Genomic DNA, 16640 nt, shown 5'->3' on the forward strand with positions numbered 1-16640 from the left:
ATGACAAGTACAGATTACAATCATTGCTATTGTTTTAAGGTAGGGAACTTCTGTACTTCATTGCATGCTTTGGTAAAAAAAAAAAAAGGTTTACGAAAGTTTTTTGCCAAGAGCAAGACACCTACTCAATATTCACTGAGTACAGAAATATACATTTTAATTATAATTTGAAAATTAGTGGAAAGATTTAATGAGTAATCTTATGTTTAGTCATTTAGTCATACATTTCAGACTTCAGAGAAGCTCTTTTACATGCACGAAATAGGAAAAATGTGTGTCACTCTCATCTTTAAATCTGCACTCAGATATGTAGGATTCGTCTGAAGAAGTCATTCTATAATTCTTGCTTGAAAACAACTTTATGCATACACTAGAACATCCAACCTTCTGCTCAGAACTCAGCACTCCAGCTTAGCTGGAAAGTACCATCTTGAGTTGAAATAGAAATTAAAATATTTTGTTAATAGAACGTAGATTCCAAAGCCGGAAAAGATCACTGTGATCATCTAGTCTGACCTCCTGTATAACACAGGCCATAGAACTCCTCTAAAATAATGTCTTTTGAACTAGTGTATATCTTTAAATGTAAAAATCCAGCTTTGATTTAAAAATTGCCACTGATCGAGAATCCACCAAGACCCTTAATAAATTGTTCCAGTGCTTAATTACTCTCACAGTTACAAGCGTATGTCTTATTTCCAGTCTGAACTTTTGCCTAACTTCAACACCCAGCTTCATTTGAACATCATGAAAATACTGGGTTCTGAGATCTGGGAATACAGCAGAAGGTTTATATATTTAATTCTTTTGTTTTTAAAAGTAGAAAGAGAGGAGGATTTCCACTTTGGACCATCACAGCATTGACCAAGGGTAATCCAATTATTTTTTGTCAAGGTCCAAATTTCTTGGTCAAGGTGCAGTCAAGGTACAGACTCTAGAGAAAAGAATACAAAAATAATAACAATAAAAAGCTTTTGCTGGCAGTTCAGAAGGGTCTGGTGGTCCGGAATTGGCCTGCAGTCCACCTATTGACAACCCCTGCCTTAAACTGTGGATTTGACTTTGTAGTAAGATGTACCTCGAACAGGCCACATTGCTGAGCTAAGACATTGAATCTTAAAAGACTGAAAAACACATCTGTGATTACATAGCTGTCTGTCCTGTATTAATCCTGCTAAATCTTGCTCCGGTTTAAATGTAGCTGGGGTGAAATTCCAGCGCATAGTGAAATTCTGGATCAAGCTGGGATGTTTGGTGGGCTTTGGCCAAGTTCTGAACATTGAATTTAGCTGTTTATTTACACTTCTGTTCAGTATTGTGTCCCTATTTCACACAAGATAATATATTCAGCATTTTAAGAACAGGCTAAAATATTTGTGCCTGTTTTTTATGTGCACTGTTTTCCTCACCTTTAAACATTAAATATTTATAATTGCAGCAGATATTAATAGTGAGATGTAAGTATGAATATATTTATTATCTGGCTCTGCTTTTGCACCACATAGGATAGTGAAAATCTTGAGTTTTGGTATCTTTTTAAAATATCACTAATCTGAGAGTTATCATCTAACACTCTGAGTCCCAAATCATCATCAGTTGTTAGAATGGTGCATCGTTACTCATCTTTTAAAACTACCTAAACGTGACTATGAATTAGATGGAAATTACAGTTAACAGAGAGGGATTAAAACACTTACTTTAGAAACTATCTTAATATATATATCAATCCTTCTTAATGTGTTGTACTAACATTTTAAAATGTAAAAAGTCTAGAATCACTGTTCAGTTTGTAGAATCCTTTTTATGTTGGAGTTCTCTTGACTTCCTTATTAACTCAAGGTCTACTTAGAATTCTAACCTCATTTCCCATAGGTCATTTATGATTTGTATACAATACATTGATGTGATAATTTTTTTCTCTAATCAGTAAGGTGGCAGAATGCAAATGAAATTCAAAGCATTTTATTCTTGATTTGCTTATTAATGATACTGTTTCAGTTCTCAAAAATGTACAGGATGATATTTCTGTAAACAAAATATTCTAACCAATACACACTCTCCCTGTATGATAAATTAGCTGAAAAATAACCGAGGCACTCATTAGGTTTGCACAAGTACTGAATGTGCTGTCGTATGGTAGTTATGCACTATCCTACTTTACACTATACTGTAGTCTGCAGTGTGTGATGGACTCTTTCTCATGCAGCTCTGTCTTACTTTTGGCTTACTCATATTCATTTCACATTATGTTTATGGCTTTAGTGAAACAAATGAGCTAATCATTGACAAGCACTATTACTTTTATATATACACAGAAAGGCCAAGCGACATCATTTTGGAGAGCACTTAAACTGGTCTTTTTCTTTTAAAGACTTTCATAAATGCTTGTCATATTAGCTAGTACAGTTCACCTTTCAAGTCATGTCAGAATACTTTATCAAATGAGGCACCAAATAAAAATGGTCTTGGCACAACATGTGTAGTTTAAGAAAAAAATTAATCCTAAAACCAAATAACTCAGATTTGAAAGATACATTTGATCCAAAAGAAGAAATCATATACTGTTCTTACAGTAATTAACAATTATAGCAGGCCAGAAAGACTACCCTTTGATTTGGGCTTCAAGAGGAGTGGGAAGGGTCTCTAGAGTTCAAAAGCAAATCATAACAGAGCTACCTTGCACGGGCAGGGTATTGGTAGTTATTAAAAAAAATAATCAAGAACAAAAAACACCAGAGCAAGCTTCCGCTCCCAGTTTCCTATAAAAATAGAATAATAGAATATTAGGGTCAGAAGAGATCTCAGGAGATCATCTAATCCAATCCCCTGCTCAAAGCAGGACCAACACCAACTAAATCATCCCAGCCAGGGCTGTGTCAAGTCGGGCCTTAAAACTCTCTAAGGATGGAGATTTCACCACCTCTCTAGGTAACCCATTCCAGTGCTTCACCACCGTCCAAGTGAAATAGTTTTTCCTAATATCCAACCTAGAGCTCCCCCACTGCAACTTGAAATCATTGCTCCTTGTTCTGTCATCTGCCACTACTGAGAACAGTCTAGCTCCATCTTCTTTCGAATCCCCTTCAGGTTGTTGAAGGCTGCTATCAAATCCTCCCTTACTCTTCTCTTCTGCAGACTAAATAACCCCAGTTCCCTCAGCCTCTCCTCGTAAGTCATGTGCCCCAGCCCCCTAATCATTTTTGTTGCCCTCCACTGGACTCTGTCCAATTTGTCCACATCCCTTCTGTAGTGCGGTGCCGAAAACTGGACACAGTCTTCCAGATGTGGCCTCACAGAGGGGAATAATCACTTCCCTCGACCTGCTGGCAGTGCCCCTACTAATACAACCCAATATGGCATTGGCTGCCTTGGCAAAAAGAGCACACAGCTGACTCATATCAAGCTTCTTGTCCACTGTAATCCCCAGTTCAAGTGATGTTTGTCTGCTCGTTCTCTTTCACTATACATGAGATTTGGTACTCTTAAGCCCATAGAGGTCCAGGACTATAGCTTTTCTTTGTAGTCTACATAGCAGCTGTTCTCTTTCGGCAGCCATGCTTCTTTATGGCCCTCCCAACCTCAAATTTCATCTAATGGATTTCATTTCAAGGGGGACATCTAAGTAAAATGATGCTCAGAGAGTTAATATCTTATTCTGCATATTCCCAACAAGAAGAGTGAAGCATGTACTATGTTGACAGGTTCTCCCTCTTGCCCCTAATCAATCACCTATTGATAGGGTTGCCAAGTGTCTGGTTTTCGACTGGAACATCCGGTCATAAAGGGACCTGGCTATTAAAAGTCTGGTTGTGGGGCTGGCAGGGGCTGTGGGTGGGGAAAGCAGGCAGAGCCCCCTGGCCGTGCCTATACCTTGATCCTGGAGCGACATGTCGCTGCTTCCCATTAGCCACCTGAGGTAAGCGCTTCCCGGATTCTGTACCCTTCACCCTATCCTGCACCCCAACCCTCTACCCCAGCTCTGAGCCCCGTCCTGCAATCCAAACACCTTGGCGCCCCAGCCCAGAGCGCCCTCCTGTACTCCAAACCCCTCATCCCTGGCCCCACCCCAAAACCCTCACCCGCTCCCGCACCCTGAACCCCTCATTTCTGACCCCACCCCAGAGCCCACAGCCCAGCTGGAGCCCTCATCCTCTCCTGCACCCCAGCATCCTGCCCCAGCCCAGTGAAAATGAGTGAGTGAGGGTGGGGGAGAGCAAGCAACAGAGGGAGGGGGGATGGAGTAAGCGGGAGGCAGGGCCACGGGGAAGAGTGGGGCAAGTGTGTTCAGTTTTCTGCAATTAGAAAGTTGGCAACCCTGCCTGTTAATCCACAGTGCACTAACAGAGAAGCTTCCATGGAGCTGGAAGAAGAGAGCGGAACTTGTTTTCTCTTCCTATGCTTTTTTTGCATCCCCGCTCCAGATCTAGGTCCCCTCTATATGCAAAGTGAAAGGTACAATCTAATCTAACTAAAAGCTCTCCTGTCCTTTTGTTTTCCATACAAGCCTAAATCCAGCAAGAATTAAAAATGTGTCATGTAGAAGGTATTTATTAAAAAAAAAAAGTAACAAACTATACAAGTAAGGTGGATGAGTCTGAAAATCTTACTGAAATCAAAGGAGACATGTATTTAGTGTAAATTGTTATGCCTAAGAATAAAGGTTGATGAGAGTCTAATCTTAAAAGGTCATTTGGGAGTTTAATTGAATATTAAAATATATAGCTCTTCAAGGCTATTCTTTCATACAACATGAAATAGCTATGGATATTTTAAAAATAAAATAATGTGACCTTATTTCTCTTTAAAAAGTCATCTTGATATTTTTTCCATTTGACATAATACTTACTTGCTATTGGGTAAAAGTGACATGAAACATTATGCATAAAATAGGATAGTACTTCATTTATTACTTGATAGTGAGTGCATGCAAAGTAAAGAGATGATAAGAAAAGTGTATATATCAAAACACATGCAAGGATTTTGAGTGTGTGTGTGTTGTAGTTCAGTAAGGAGACGCAGATTTTGGAAGCGTACTTTAGGTTTTTATATACTGGAAATCCTTTTCATATTCAAAAAAAGTAGAGTAGAGTGCCTATGTCTAAATAACACATTTGAGATACAAATGTACTATCTGTTAAAACGTCTTGCGTTTTGAAAAATCTGTTCAAGTTCTCACTGAGGTTTCATATTCAACGGCTAGTCGCTGTTGTTATTTCAGAAATAATATGTATATTTAGAGTGATTTTTCAATATGTAACTCAACTCAGCCTCCCGATTTTCACATGCAGTTATTTGTGGGTATATTCAGGCATCTAACTTTACCTGATTTGTGGGGTAAGCAGGAAAGCACAAATTTTATTATTGTGCCTACAGTTTATTTGGGTTAGAAAAATCGCGTCTCAAAAATCAAAGCCTTTATCATGAATAAATGAGTGTCCTACTGCAGGCCTAAGAAATGTTGGTGGTTCTGTTTTGATAAAAAATATTTGCCCTGTGCCATTTGGCAGAATCTATGGGCATCCATGCCTCATACTGTACTGTTTTTTTTTATTCCAGTAGTGTACTCTGCATTGACCATGTCCACTTCATAATGGATGTCCGATTCAGATTAGGCCACTGAGCCACATTGACTGTGATATTGTATTGCGTGATCAGTAGCATACTTCTACTGAGTAAAGACTGTTACTGCATACTACTAAGAAAATTGATTTTACATGATGGCTCTAACTTTATTTGGGGTTTTAAATAGACCTTAGAAAAAGATATTTAAGAACATAAGAACGGCGATACTGGGTCAGACCAATGGTCCATCTAGCCCAGTATCCTGTCTACTGACAGTGACCAATGCCAGGTGCCCCAGAGGGAGTGAACCTAACAGGTAATGATCAAGTGTTCTCTCTCCCCACCCTCTGACAAACAGAGGCTGGGGACACCATTCCTTACCCATCCTGGTGAATAGCCATTAATGGACTTAACCTTCATGAATTTATCCAGTTCTCTTTTAAACACTGTTATAGTCCTAGCCTTTACAACCTCATCAGGCAAGAGTTCCACAAGTGTGAAGAAGAACTTCCTTTTATTTGTTTTAAACCTGCTACCCATTAATTTCATTTGGGGGCCCCTAGTTTTAGTATTATGAGAATAAGTAAATAACTTTTCCCTATCTACTTTCTCCACATCACTCATGATTTTATAACCTCTATCATATCCCCCCTTAGTCTCCTCTTTTCCAAGCTGAAGAGTCCTAGCCTCTTTAATCTCTCCTTATGTGGGACCCATTCCAAACCCCTAATCACTTTAGTTGCCCTTCTCTGAACCCTTTCTAGTGCCAGTGTATCTTTTTTGAGATGAGGAGACCACATCTGTATGCAGTATTCAAGATGTAGGCGTACCATCAATTTTATATAAGGGCAATAATATAGTCTCCTTCTTATTCTGTGTCCTCTTTTTAATGATTCCTAATATCCTGTTTGCTTTTTTGACCGCCTCTGCACACTGCGTAGATGTCTTCAGGGAACTATCCACGATGACTCCAAGATCTTTTTCCTGATTTGTTGTAGCTAAATTAACCCCCATCATATTATATGTATAGTTGGGGTTATTTTTTCCAATGTACATTACTTTACGTTTATCCACATTAAATTTCAATTGCCATTTTTTTGCCCAGTCACGTAGTTTTGTGAGATCTTTTTGAAGTTCTTCACAGTCTGCTTTGGTCCTAACTATCTTGAGCAGTTTAATATCATCTGCAAACTTTGCCACCTCACTTTTTTACCCTTTCCCGTCATTCTATGAAAAGTTGATAGGATTGGTCCTGCAGGACAGACCTTGGGGAACACCACTAGTTACCCTCTATTCTGAGATTTCCATTGTCCTTTGCTTTGTTCACTGTACTTTTAACCAGTTTTCAATCCATGAACGGACCTTCCTTATTAATCCCCCTGACACCTTAATTTATAAAGGCTATTGGTGAGGGACTTGTAAAGGCTTATAATGGACATTGAAATCCCTACGTCCATCACTGGATCCACTATGTCCATGGTTTGTGCCCCTCGAGAACTCTTATAGATTGTAAGACCGATTCCTTCAAACCATTTTGACTTTTGTCCCAATTTCATGTTTTCTAGGTGTCTGGACATTTTCTTTACTATGTTCACATACATATATTAGATACCGGTACCGTATTAGATTACCGGCTGTAATTGCTGGGATCACCTCTTAGAGCCCTTTGTAATTATTGGCCTTACTTAGCTATCTTCACAGTCTTTAGGGTACAGAGCCGGATATTAAAGGACAGGTTACAAACCCTAGTTAATAGTTCTGCAACTTCACATTTGAGTTCTTTCAGAACTCTTGAGTGAATGCCATCTGGTCCCGTTGACTTGTTAATGTTAAGTTTATCAATTAATTCCAAAACCTCCTCTAGTGACATTTCAGTCTGTGACAGTTCTTCAGATTTGTCACCTACAAAAGCTGGCTAAAGTTTGGGAATCTCCCTAACATCCTCAGCCATGAAGACTGAAGCAAAGAATTCATTTAGTTTCTCCGCAATGACTTTATCGTCTTTAAGCGCTCCTTTTGTATCTCGATCGTCCAGGGGCCGCACTGGTTGTTTAGCAGACTTCCTGTTTCTGATGTACTTAAAAAACATTTTGTTATTACCTTTGGAGTTTATGGCTAGCCGTTCTTCAAACTCTTCTTTGGCTTTTCTTATTACATTTTTACACTTAATTTGGCAGTGTTTATGGTCCTTTTTATTTACTTCACTAGAATTTGACTTTTGCAAATTTGGTTCTACCAGTTGTTCTTATAAATCTTTTTAAACAAATGGAAGTTTAACTCTGAAATAATTTGTTCCAAAAATTATCAGTTGCATTTGAGGGGAACCATAGGAGATTTGAAGGGAACCCTCTCTTCTTGAAGTGGTAAATCATGATCTTGACCAAAATTGTTCTAAAAGTAGAAGGATGCTCATATATCGCGTAGGAGGGCTATGGATCAAAGTTGAACCAGTAAAATGAAAACCTTAAAAATGTTTTTAATTAAATCTGATTCTGTCATTTAACTGAAAAAAAAAAAGACCACCTAAGAGCAGACGCCAGGATAGCCTTATCAAGGAGGGGATTAAAAGAGGCTGTGCCTCTGGAATAATTAATGTCTTTACAGTGAATTGTGATTAAGGTTCTAAATAACATTCTGCTCAACTGATACATGTTATAACTGTTTTATCTTTTCGACTCATAGACTTTCAAAACATACCACCTCACTATATGTTAAATTGTGCAATCCTTGGACCTTTTAAGATTAATGGGACTATGGGCTCAAGTAAGTACACAACAACATAAATAAGGCTTTCACAGTCTAGCCTCCCACTAGCAGTGGAACAGTTACAAGTCATTCTATTTTATAAAGTGACTGTCAGGGCCTGGTTGTAGGCAACCAGACCTAGTGGTCAGAGTCCACAGCTGGGAGTCAAGAGTAGGCTGGGATTCAGAGGCAGGAGACAAACCAGAGATCAGAACCAAAAGTCAGAGGTCAGGAGCCAAGCCAGGTCAGGACACTAGGAAGTCAAGCTGGGGGAACAGGAGTAGGACGCACACAGTCCAGAGCAGGGTGGAGCTCAGTTTTTCGGACAGTTTCCTGTTCCTGTTGCTGGCTTAAATACGGCCAGCGGGCCGGTTGACTGCTCTGGGACACCATCAATGGAACATCAGAGGTGGAGCCTCGAGCTGGGGCTGGGATCCATGGGTCGTGGGTTGTCAGCAGGCTCCCAAGTGGGGAGTTGAAGCACGGCTGCTCCTGTGACCCAAGTTTGAGGCCAATGGATCATGCCAGTGACATTTCCCACAATTGAAATAGTATTCTTTAAAGAAATAAAGACAAATCCTGCAAGTCGTCTTCTCCTGAAGCTTGCACTAGCACTGAGAGTTCAGCACTTGGAAAACTGGCAGAATCCAGCCCATAATCTTAAAAAATACAACTTTTTAAAAGTAAATGTAACTCACCATTTTATAATGAGACTAGTGGCAAAATAGGTGTACATTTTTTGCCCAAGTCCCTTCATCTAATGCAAAATATACCAGAATGTCTGCCAATGAAATTTCATCAGCTGAACCTGTTATATATTTAATTATTATGAAATAATAAAATTCCCAGAATGAAGTGATCAGCCTTATGTCTCCAGTGTATTGGTTTGTGCAACTTCAATATACGCTACGGATAATCGTATTGCATGAGCATTATAGACCTGATCCTTGTCCTGGCACAAAAAAAATTAAAGCTGCCCTAAGAGTACAACTGAAGAATCCGAGTGGCAGAATAGCCAGGGAAACTGCTATCCTCCTCCCTAACTTCTAGCATATGGGATAGATGAGGGTGTTGCAGGAACAGTGTGTACTGGTGATTCTCTGGCAGTGTGATGTGAGGGCTACTCTATAAAGTTTTGTCAGCATAGCTGTGTCGGTCAGGGGTATGAAAAAAACACACCCCTTAGCTGACATACCTATGCTGGCAAAACCGCTAGTGTTGACACAGCTATGCTCACAGGAGAATACTTCTGTTGGCGCAGCTAACGTTGTTCAGGGAAGCGATGTTGTTACGCTGGCAGAAAAGTTCCTGTCAGCATACAGTGCATCTGCACAGGGAGCACTACCAGTGTAGCTATACTGACAAAATCTTTGTAACGTGGACAGCAGTAACTGTTCACCCACCCTATGCCCTTGGGAGTGCTGTTACCATCCAATACAGATTAGTCCATGTCTGCACTACAAAATTAAGGGCGTGGCTACACTTGCAGATGTAGAGCGCTGAGAGTTAAACCAGTCTTTGGAGACCACAGCAGGGAGAACACTGCCGAGTGTTTACACTCTCAGCTGGAAGCGCACTAGCGTGGCCACATTAGCAGGTCTTGCAGTGCCACAAAGAGCAGTGCATTGTGGTAGCTATCCCAGCGTTCAAGTGGCTGCAGTGGGCTTTTCAGATGTGGAGGGTGGGGTGGAGTGTGACAGGGAGTGTGTTGTGTGTATGTGAGGGGAGTCACAGTGGGTTTTTGGGGTGCTGAGAGTCTGTCAGCATGCTGTCTTGTAAGTTCAGATGCCCCCGCCTCTCTCACACTCACAACAAGCAACATTCTACACTAATGGCTTGCTCTGTCCGGGAGCCGATAAGCATGCTAGCTGTGAGAAACGGAGCTTTGAAAGGGGATATCTGCATTCCTACAGCCGATTCCAAAACAAAGACAAGAGTGACCACTTGACTTAAGGGGATTACGGGATATTTCCAAAGGCTGATCAAAGAACAGTAATGCAACACCTCATTTACACTGATGCTGGAGTGTTTCAGCCGAGGTGCAACAAGTGTTATGCTTCTCGTGGAGTTGGATTACCAGGAGTGCTCCTGCTGCAGAGTCCAGGCGCTCTAAGTGCCTTGCCAGTGTGGACGGGTCGGGAGTTAGGGTGCCCAGGGCTGCTTTAATGCGCTCTAACTTGCAAGTGTAGCCATGCCCTAAGTTGCCGTAACTTACGTTGGCACACAGCCCCTGTAATAATTACATCACTTCTGTGTCTACGCTTTGCTCCTTGTGTTGGTGGTGCGCATCCTCCTCAGGAGTACTTTTATTGATTGTACAGTCAGTGTGGGGCATCGTGGGACTGCTCTTGAAAGCCAGTAACAGTCAACATAAGCAACACAGTGTCTACACTGACACTGGGTCGACCTGACTACATTGACCTTGACTCTTCACCACTTGTGAAGGTGGAGTTAAGTCAACATAGCAGGACAGTTACATCGGTTGGAATGAAATTTAAGTGTAGACACTTTCATGGTTAGGTTGACGCAAGGCAGCTTAAGTTGACCTAACCCTGTAGTGTAGAACACACCATAGAGTAACCCTGAAGCTTTTTTAAGTTACAGCAGAGCCTAAACCAGCAGCTCTGGGAGTTGAGGGGTGGGCAGAAAGGTTGTAGAAAGTTGGCTGTGACACCGCTCCCAGTGCTCCAAGCACTGCTTTAGCTATCTGGCCATACATGTAATCCACCATTATTTCAATATGTAGCATTATTATATTGCAAAATCAGTACCATGTGGACTAAAATATATGCTGATATCATATAACAGTGCTACATATGGAAACAAGGATGGATTACATGTAACGGTAACACAGCACTAACAGTAAGACAGAATACGCTTCCATACATGTTTGGTACTGTAAAGTCTTTATCGTTGCCCATTTACAACAAAGTGTGCACTGGAAAATAAAGCAATTTCCTCAGTACTTACAGATCTGTCCTCCTTGGTAGGAGATTAGACTGTAATAAAATAAATCTTCTGCAGTAACAAAATAGAGCACAACAAATATGGAGTGAAGAGGAGAAATAACCATTATGGCAAGCTATTGTTATGAGCAATGTGAATTGTATAACCCCAATAAACACATGGGAAAAGGAGTAACTAGACACCATTAAACGTGAAGAATGGTATGTGTCAAGTTGTAAGTTCTTTATAAGGTTTTAAGTGACTCCCTTGAAGATAAAACAATAGACAAACAACAAACTGAAGCAGTGCCTCTCCTTATCACACAACAGGGCTCAGACATGCCTTTGGATATAATGAATTACAGTGTTTGCCAATATAAAACCAATAAACAGATATTTTTCAGAAATAGAGGACTGGATAACTCAAGATAGTTTTTCAAATTTTTTCATAGTTGGACCACAACTGAATGGTGTATCAAGCCACTTTCTCTTCCATTCATAATTGTATAATATCACTTTGATAGCTTTGGCAATTACTAACATTGAAAAGTAATATATGGAAAATATATTTAGACGCCCTTAAGTGTAGTTTCACAACCAGTAATGGTAGGAATGGTGTCTTTCTGTTTCATTAGGGTCATTGAGCATTACAGGAATATAAATAGAGAATAATGTAGTAAATCCATCTAGCAATCTGACAAACTAAACGCTCATACAAAAGGAATATATTAGATGGGTGTTTTGATCTTTCCTGCTGAAATACTGTCATGACCATAATTTATTTTTCTCAAAACATTTTTGCAATGTAACTCTTCTCTCCAAGAAGTACACATGGCAGAAATTTCATCTTAACTTTTTTATCAGTTAAAGTTGGCTTTAAGCTTTGAAGCATTATGTTTGTATCCTACTAACATATTAAGTTCTAACCCTTTTTTAATCCTCTAAGCTTTTGGCATTAATGATGCCTTCTGTCATGGAGCTGCACATATCAATCGTGTTTTGTGCAAAAATGTGTGTTCTTTTTATCAGTTTTAATTTTGTCAACTTTACTGAAGTTGCTTTGTTCACTTAGTAGGTAGGGTTAACTGCAGCACCCAATTTATCTGCTCTGCATGTATTATTTTGCATGAGTCTACTATATCCCCTCCTATTAATGTCGTCTTTATACTAAACGTTCCCTGTCTGCAGCTTTTTCAGCTGTGTTGTAATTTGCATGTACATATGTTCATACCAATCAACATTTTGGGCTTTTTAAGATTCCTTTGTGTCTACCCATTCCACCCACTTTCAGTTCTCTCAGTTTTTTCCAAAATTGCTAAAGTTCTCACAATTTTTCCACAGACTCACATTTCGAGACTTCCTCCTGGAGCTGTGGCAGGGCAGTCTGTGGCAATCGAAGGAGGAGTCTGTCGGCTGGAGACCCCAGCAAACTGAACAGCTTACTCCTCAGCTCAATACAGAGAATGTGAATGATGTTTTGTACAATAAGCTCTTTTGTGTTTTAACAGATGTTGGGAATTTTTCTCTCATTTTATACGCTTTATTGCAACCACATGCACCATAACTTGAGATAAGTGCTGCTGTTATTTATACTCATTCTGTGTGAAGAGGTGTGTGCATGCTCATTTTTCTCCCAAACAGATCAGAACTCTTCCTAGTTGTGTAGGTGAAAATAATGTATGATTAATGTTCCATTTAAATTTTCATTGTTTACAGTTTAAAAATAATGCCCTAAAATGACAGAGAAAAACTAATTGAAAGATGTGATAATAACTATCATTTGTGTTCTAAATTAGGAAGTAATGGGCCTCAGAGGTAATTGTGTAGTAATGCAAAAGTGATTGTGGTTTGTACATTTCTTTTAAGTTAAGTGGATCCAGTGGTGACTTAAACACTGCTTCTTCATCCCCTATGTGGGGCATTTTTCTTTTGACAAAGAATGGTTTCAGTGAAACAATCTAGAGCAGAATTATGGCCAGAATTGTTTTTAAATAGTCTTATAATATAAGTTGTATCTCTCTTCCCAAGCTAAGATGTTACATAGCTTCAAGCTGTATGTATTACAAAAAAGCTATATAAAGATAATGTACCGTAATGCAGTCTTTACTTTGTGTATAATGGAATATTGCAATGTAAATAAGAAAACAAAGTTTATGGAAAGATTCAATGCTATTCTTTGTTTCTTCTTTAAATATATATTTTAAGAAAAAGATACAGAAATAAACAAGCATATTACTGTATGCTAAGTATGTGTATTATTATTGAAAGATCTGATAGTAGCCCTCTTCTTGAAAAAGTGACTTTCTCAAAGTTCACTTACAGCATGTGTGTATGTATATTAATGTGTCTAATATGTATGCATTGTACATAAATTGACTGTAATATTTTTCCCACATATTCTAAAAAGCTACATATTCATATAACTGTGTAGGCCACAACTGCCTTGTAAGTATAAACAGTCAGTTATCTCTGTACACCAGTTCTGATATTTTAGCAAATCATATGAGTTCTGAAGATGAGTTCTTAAGTTTCAAATATCCATTCAGTATTCTTCTTCCTGTTGGCAATGACGGCACCATAATATTTTTGTAATGACAAACTTTTGTTCAATGTCTTGTAGATAGGCCAAAGAGAAGCAATGGTAGTTTATATCTTTTTTTTTTTTTCTATTCAAATTTGGTAACAGAAAATAGATACTCCATTTTACCTTTCTTCAGAAGTACAGGATAAGTATGTAGTCCAATAACATATAGTTCACCCAAAGTGTACTCACCTCTTTATTTTGTATTGTTGTGTCTGCTTATAACAGAAATGCCTGATTCTGATTAAATGGTTGCATTAATTATGATATCAATGGTTTATGGAAAAAATTCTTAATAAATTTATTTTTAAAAAACTAGCCTGAATTAATTTTAAAGGTAATGTCACTGCATGCTCAGAGCTGTTTTTTTACATTGTGACAAATCTGCAGGCACAGATCTATACGGAGAAATTCTCTTGTGTAAATTACACCAGTGGAGAATTTGGACCATAATTGGGACAACCAGATGGGTTAATCTCTGCATGGAGCAGTTTAGAGTATGCATTGTACCTCCCTGCTTTTTTACAGTCTCTCAGTAGCAGACCATAGGTAAGGTTGTGTCAGAATTTTCTGTTTCACAGGGTCTGTACCACAAGTGTCTCACCATTTTTCAGAACCCGTTTTTGTTAACATGCCATGGAGAATTTGAACCAAATTTCAGACACTAATTAATATGTTTGTGAAATTATCTGCAACCTGTATTTTGTGTTTGCATGTTGTTTTTTAGGGAGTTATAGGAAATCTGACCACTGGAAAAGCTTGATTCATCCCCTCCTCCACCCCTCACACAGTACACATTTACTGCTCCCTGCTGCTGCCTGAGTAAGTAACATTGTGTCTTGAGAATCAGCCACTCCTCACTCCCTCCTTCAGTTCATTTGCATACTTGGGAATAGTCACTAATATCCTGGTTGTCATGGCTATGACTGCTTTTGACCGCTGATTTACCTCAGACTATCCCAACATTATTTCAAAGAAAGGGCCAGGAGGAGCTGTGATGAAAGCAGACTGGATTTTGATAGGGTCCTGCTGTGCCCCTCTGGGTTTGTACTGTGGTAAATTACACTGTTTCTTTTCAAAGGGTAACTGTTACTTTCCTTAAAAAGGGTTATATTAAAGTAAGATCTAGAATTCAGCTCTTTTCATATGTATTGTTTATATGCTTCTTACAAATTGGGGAATATAGCTTGCTGAATATTTATCTTTTTTTAAAAGCAGAAAATATGTATATGAGTCCCTACTCGGTTTTCTGTTACAGTTTTTCAAAGTCATTTAGAAGTTGCCTTGAGCCTGAAGTTACGGTAAAACTAAAGTTGCATTTAAAAAAGGTTTTGCTTGCATACTGTTTAATTACTTCCAGTATATTGGTCAACTTGGCACTGAGTGGTGAAATATTGAGCATCACAAAGATACCAATGGCAATAAAATATACACTGAAGATGCCAAATGTGTAAGTGCTTTATTATCGAAATAGCACATCTATAAAATTTTCTTATTATTAAAAAAAACTAAGGAAACTTGCAAACATACTTTGATTAATGCTATTTAAGGTTGCTCCCATCAATAAACTAAACCATACAAAATTGGAAATACAAAGTTAAGGATTAAAAGTCAAGCAATGCTAGAATGAAAGTTGCCCATACAACCTTAATTTGGCCTCCTTGTGCATATGTTAATTATAGGCAGAAGTGGCTACCCGTGAAAAGTTTGGTGTAAGTGGCTTGCCTAGCATCACATAAGATCTCTATGGCAGAGGCAAAGATAGAATCCAAGACTCTGGGGCGGCATTCAGCTTCCTTAACCACAAGACCATCCTTTCTCTTCCTGCAGTCCCCTTGTTCACTACAAACTTTTCAACTTTTGCAACAATTGAGGCTGGGGTCCCATAGACCACAGACTCTTTCACTACACAGCCTTGATTCATCTCCTGAGCAGATCCATCCTGTGCGCTGGATGAACCAGGGGTCCTGTGTGTTAATTTTTATTTATTTTTAATAATCATGTAATTAAAGGCTATATCATAATTCATGTACGCTAGGGAGTCGAATTAAGGTTTCATAAGCAACATTCATCCTAGCACATCCTAACTTGCAGCTTTTTAATGAATACCTTTTAACCATCAATTTTTTCCCCCTGATTTTTATGGTTTGTTTATTGAAGAGAGCTAACTTAACTAATGCTAAATGAGACTTTTTTTGTTTGACTGGATCAATAGAACAAAACAACCCAAAACAGTAATCTTACTTCAGTAATTATCTACAATCTTTAGCAGTTTTTTTAAAGGCTTAAACATATTACCTTGATAAGACTTAACCATAGTTACTCCATAAGCAGCAGTGCTGGCCAGTTCTAGAGGATTCCGTTTATTTTCATTTTGAGAAGTTTCTTGTTCTGTATGCTCACATTAATTTTTTTGTATGGAGGCATGATAATGTATAAATGCAGTATAGAAATGGTAGATAAATAGTGGATGGTGAAAGAGTCTAACGGTTGCAGAAACAATAAGGGCAATACATTGAACTCAAAAGGATTTTTATGTTGAGATGTATTGGACCAGATCCTTAGCTGATGTAAATAAGTGCAGCTTTGCCAAAGTGAATGGGAGCTATGTTGATTTATACAGTTGAGGATCTGGACATGAGGAAGAATGGCAAGATTTTGGGGGGAAAAACCTACTACTAAGGTTTTTGTATATACCAATCTTTGAGCTAATGTCCTTCTTACTATGATTTTGGTACTTAACTGGAGGATTATTCCCTGTAGGAACTGTTCCTCTGGATTTGATAGGGGTGAATATGTTACTTGAA

At 38.8% G+C, this 16640-nt stretch overlaps 1 protein-coding gene across 4 annotated transcripts in view; it reads left to right on the plus strand.

The window, feature by feature from the left end:
• Positions 1-15271, plus strand: part of TASP1 (taspase 1) — a 167191-nt gene extending 151920 nt beyond the window's left edge. For all 4 annotated transcript variants that reach the window (XM_032789844.2, XM_032789847.2, XM_075064482.1 and 1 more), the window contains one exon: positions 12594-15271. In XM_032789844.2, the coding sequence (XP_032645735.1) occupies positions 12594-12686 (93 nt within the window). In that variant the 3' untranslated portion in view covers positions 12687-15271. The remainder of the gene's footprint in view (positions 1-12593) is intronic.
• Positions 15272-16640: the final 1369 nt, after the last annotated feature.

The sequence above is a fragment of the Chelonoidis abingdonii genome, chromosome 3 (assembly GCF_003597395.2).
Source record: "Chelonoidis abingdonii isolate Lonesome George chromosome 3, CheloAbing_2.0, whole genome shotgun sequence".
NCBI classification, from domain to species: domain Eukaryota; kingdom Metazoa; phylum Chordata; order Testudines; family Testudinidae; genus Chelonoidis; species Chelonoidis abingdonii.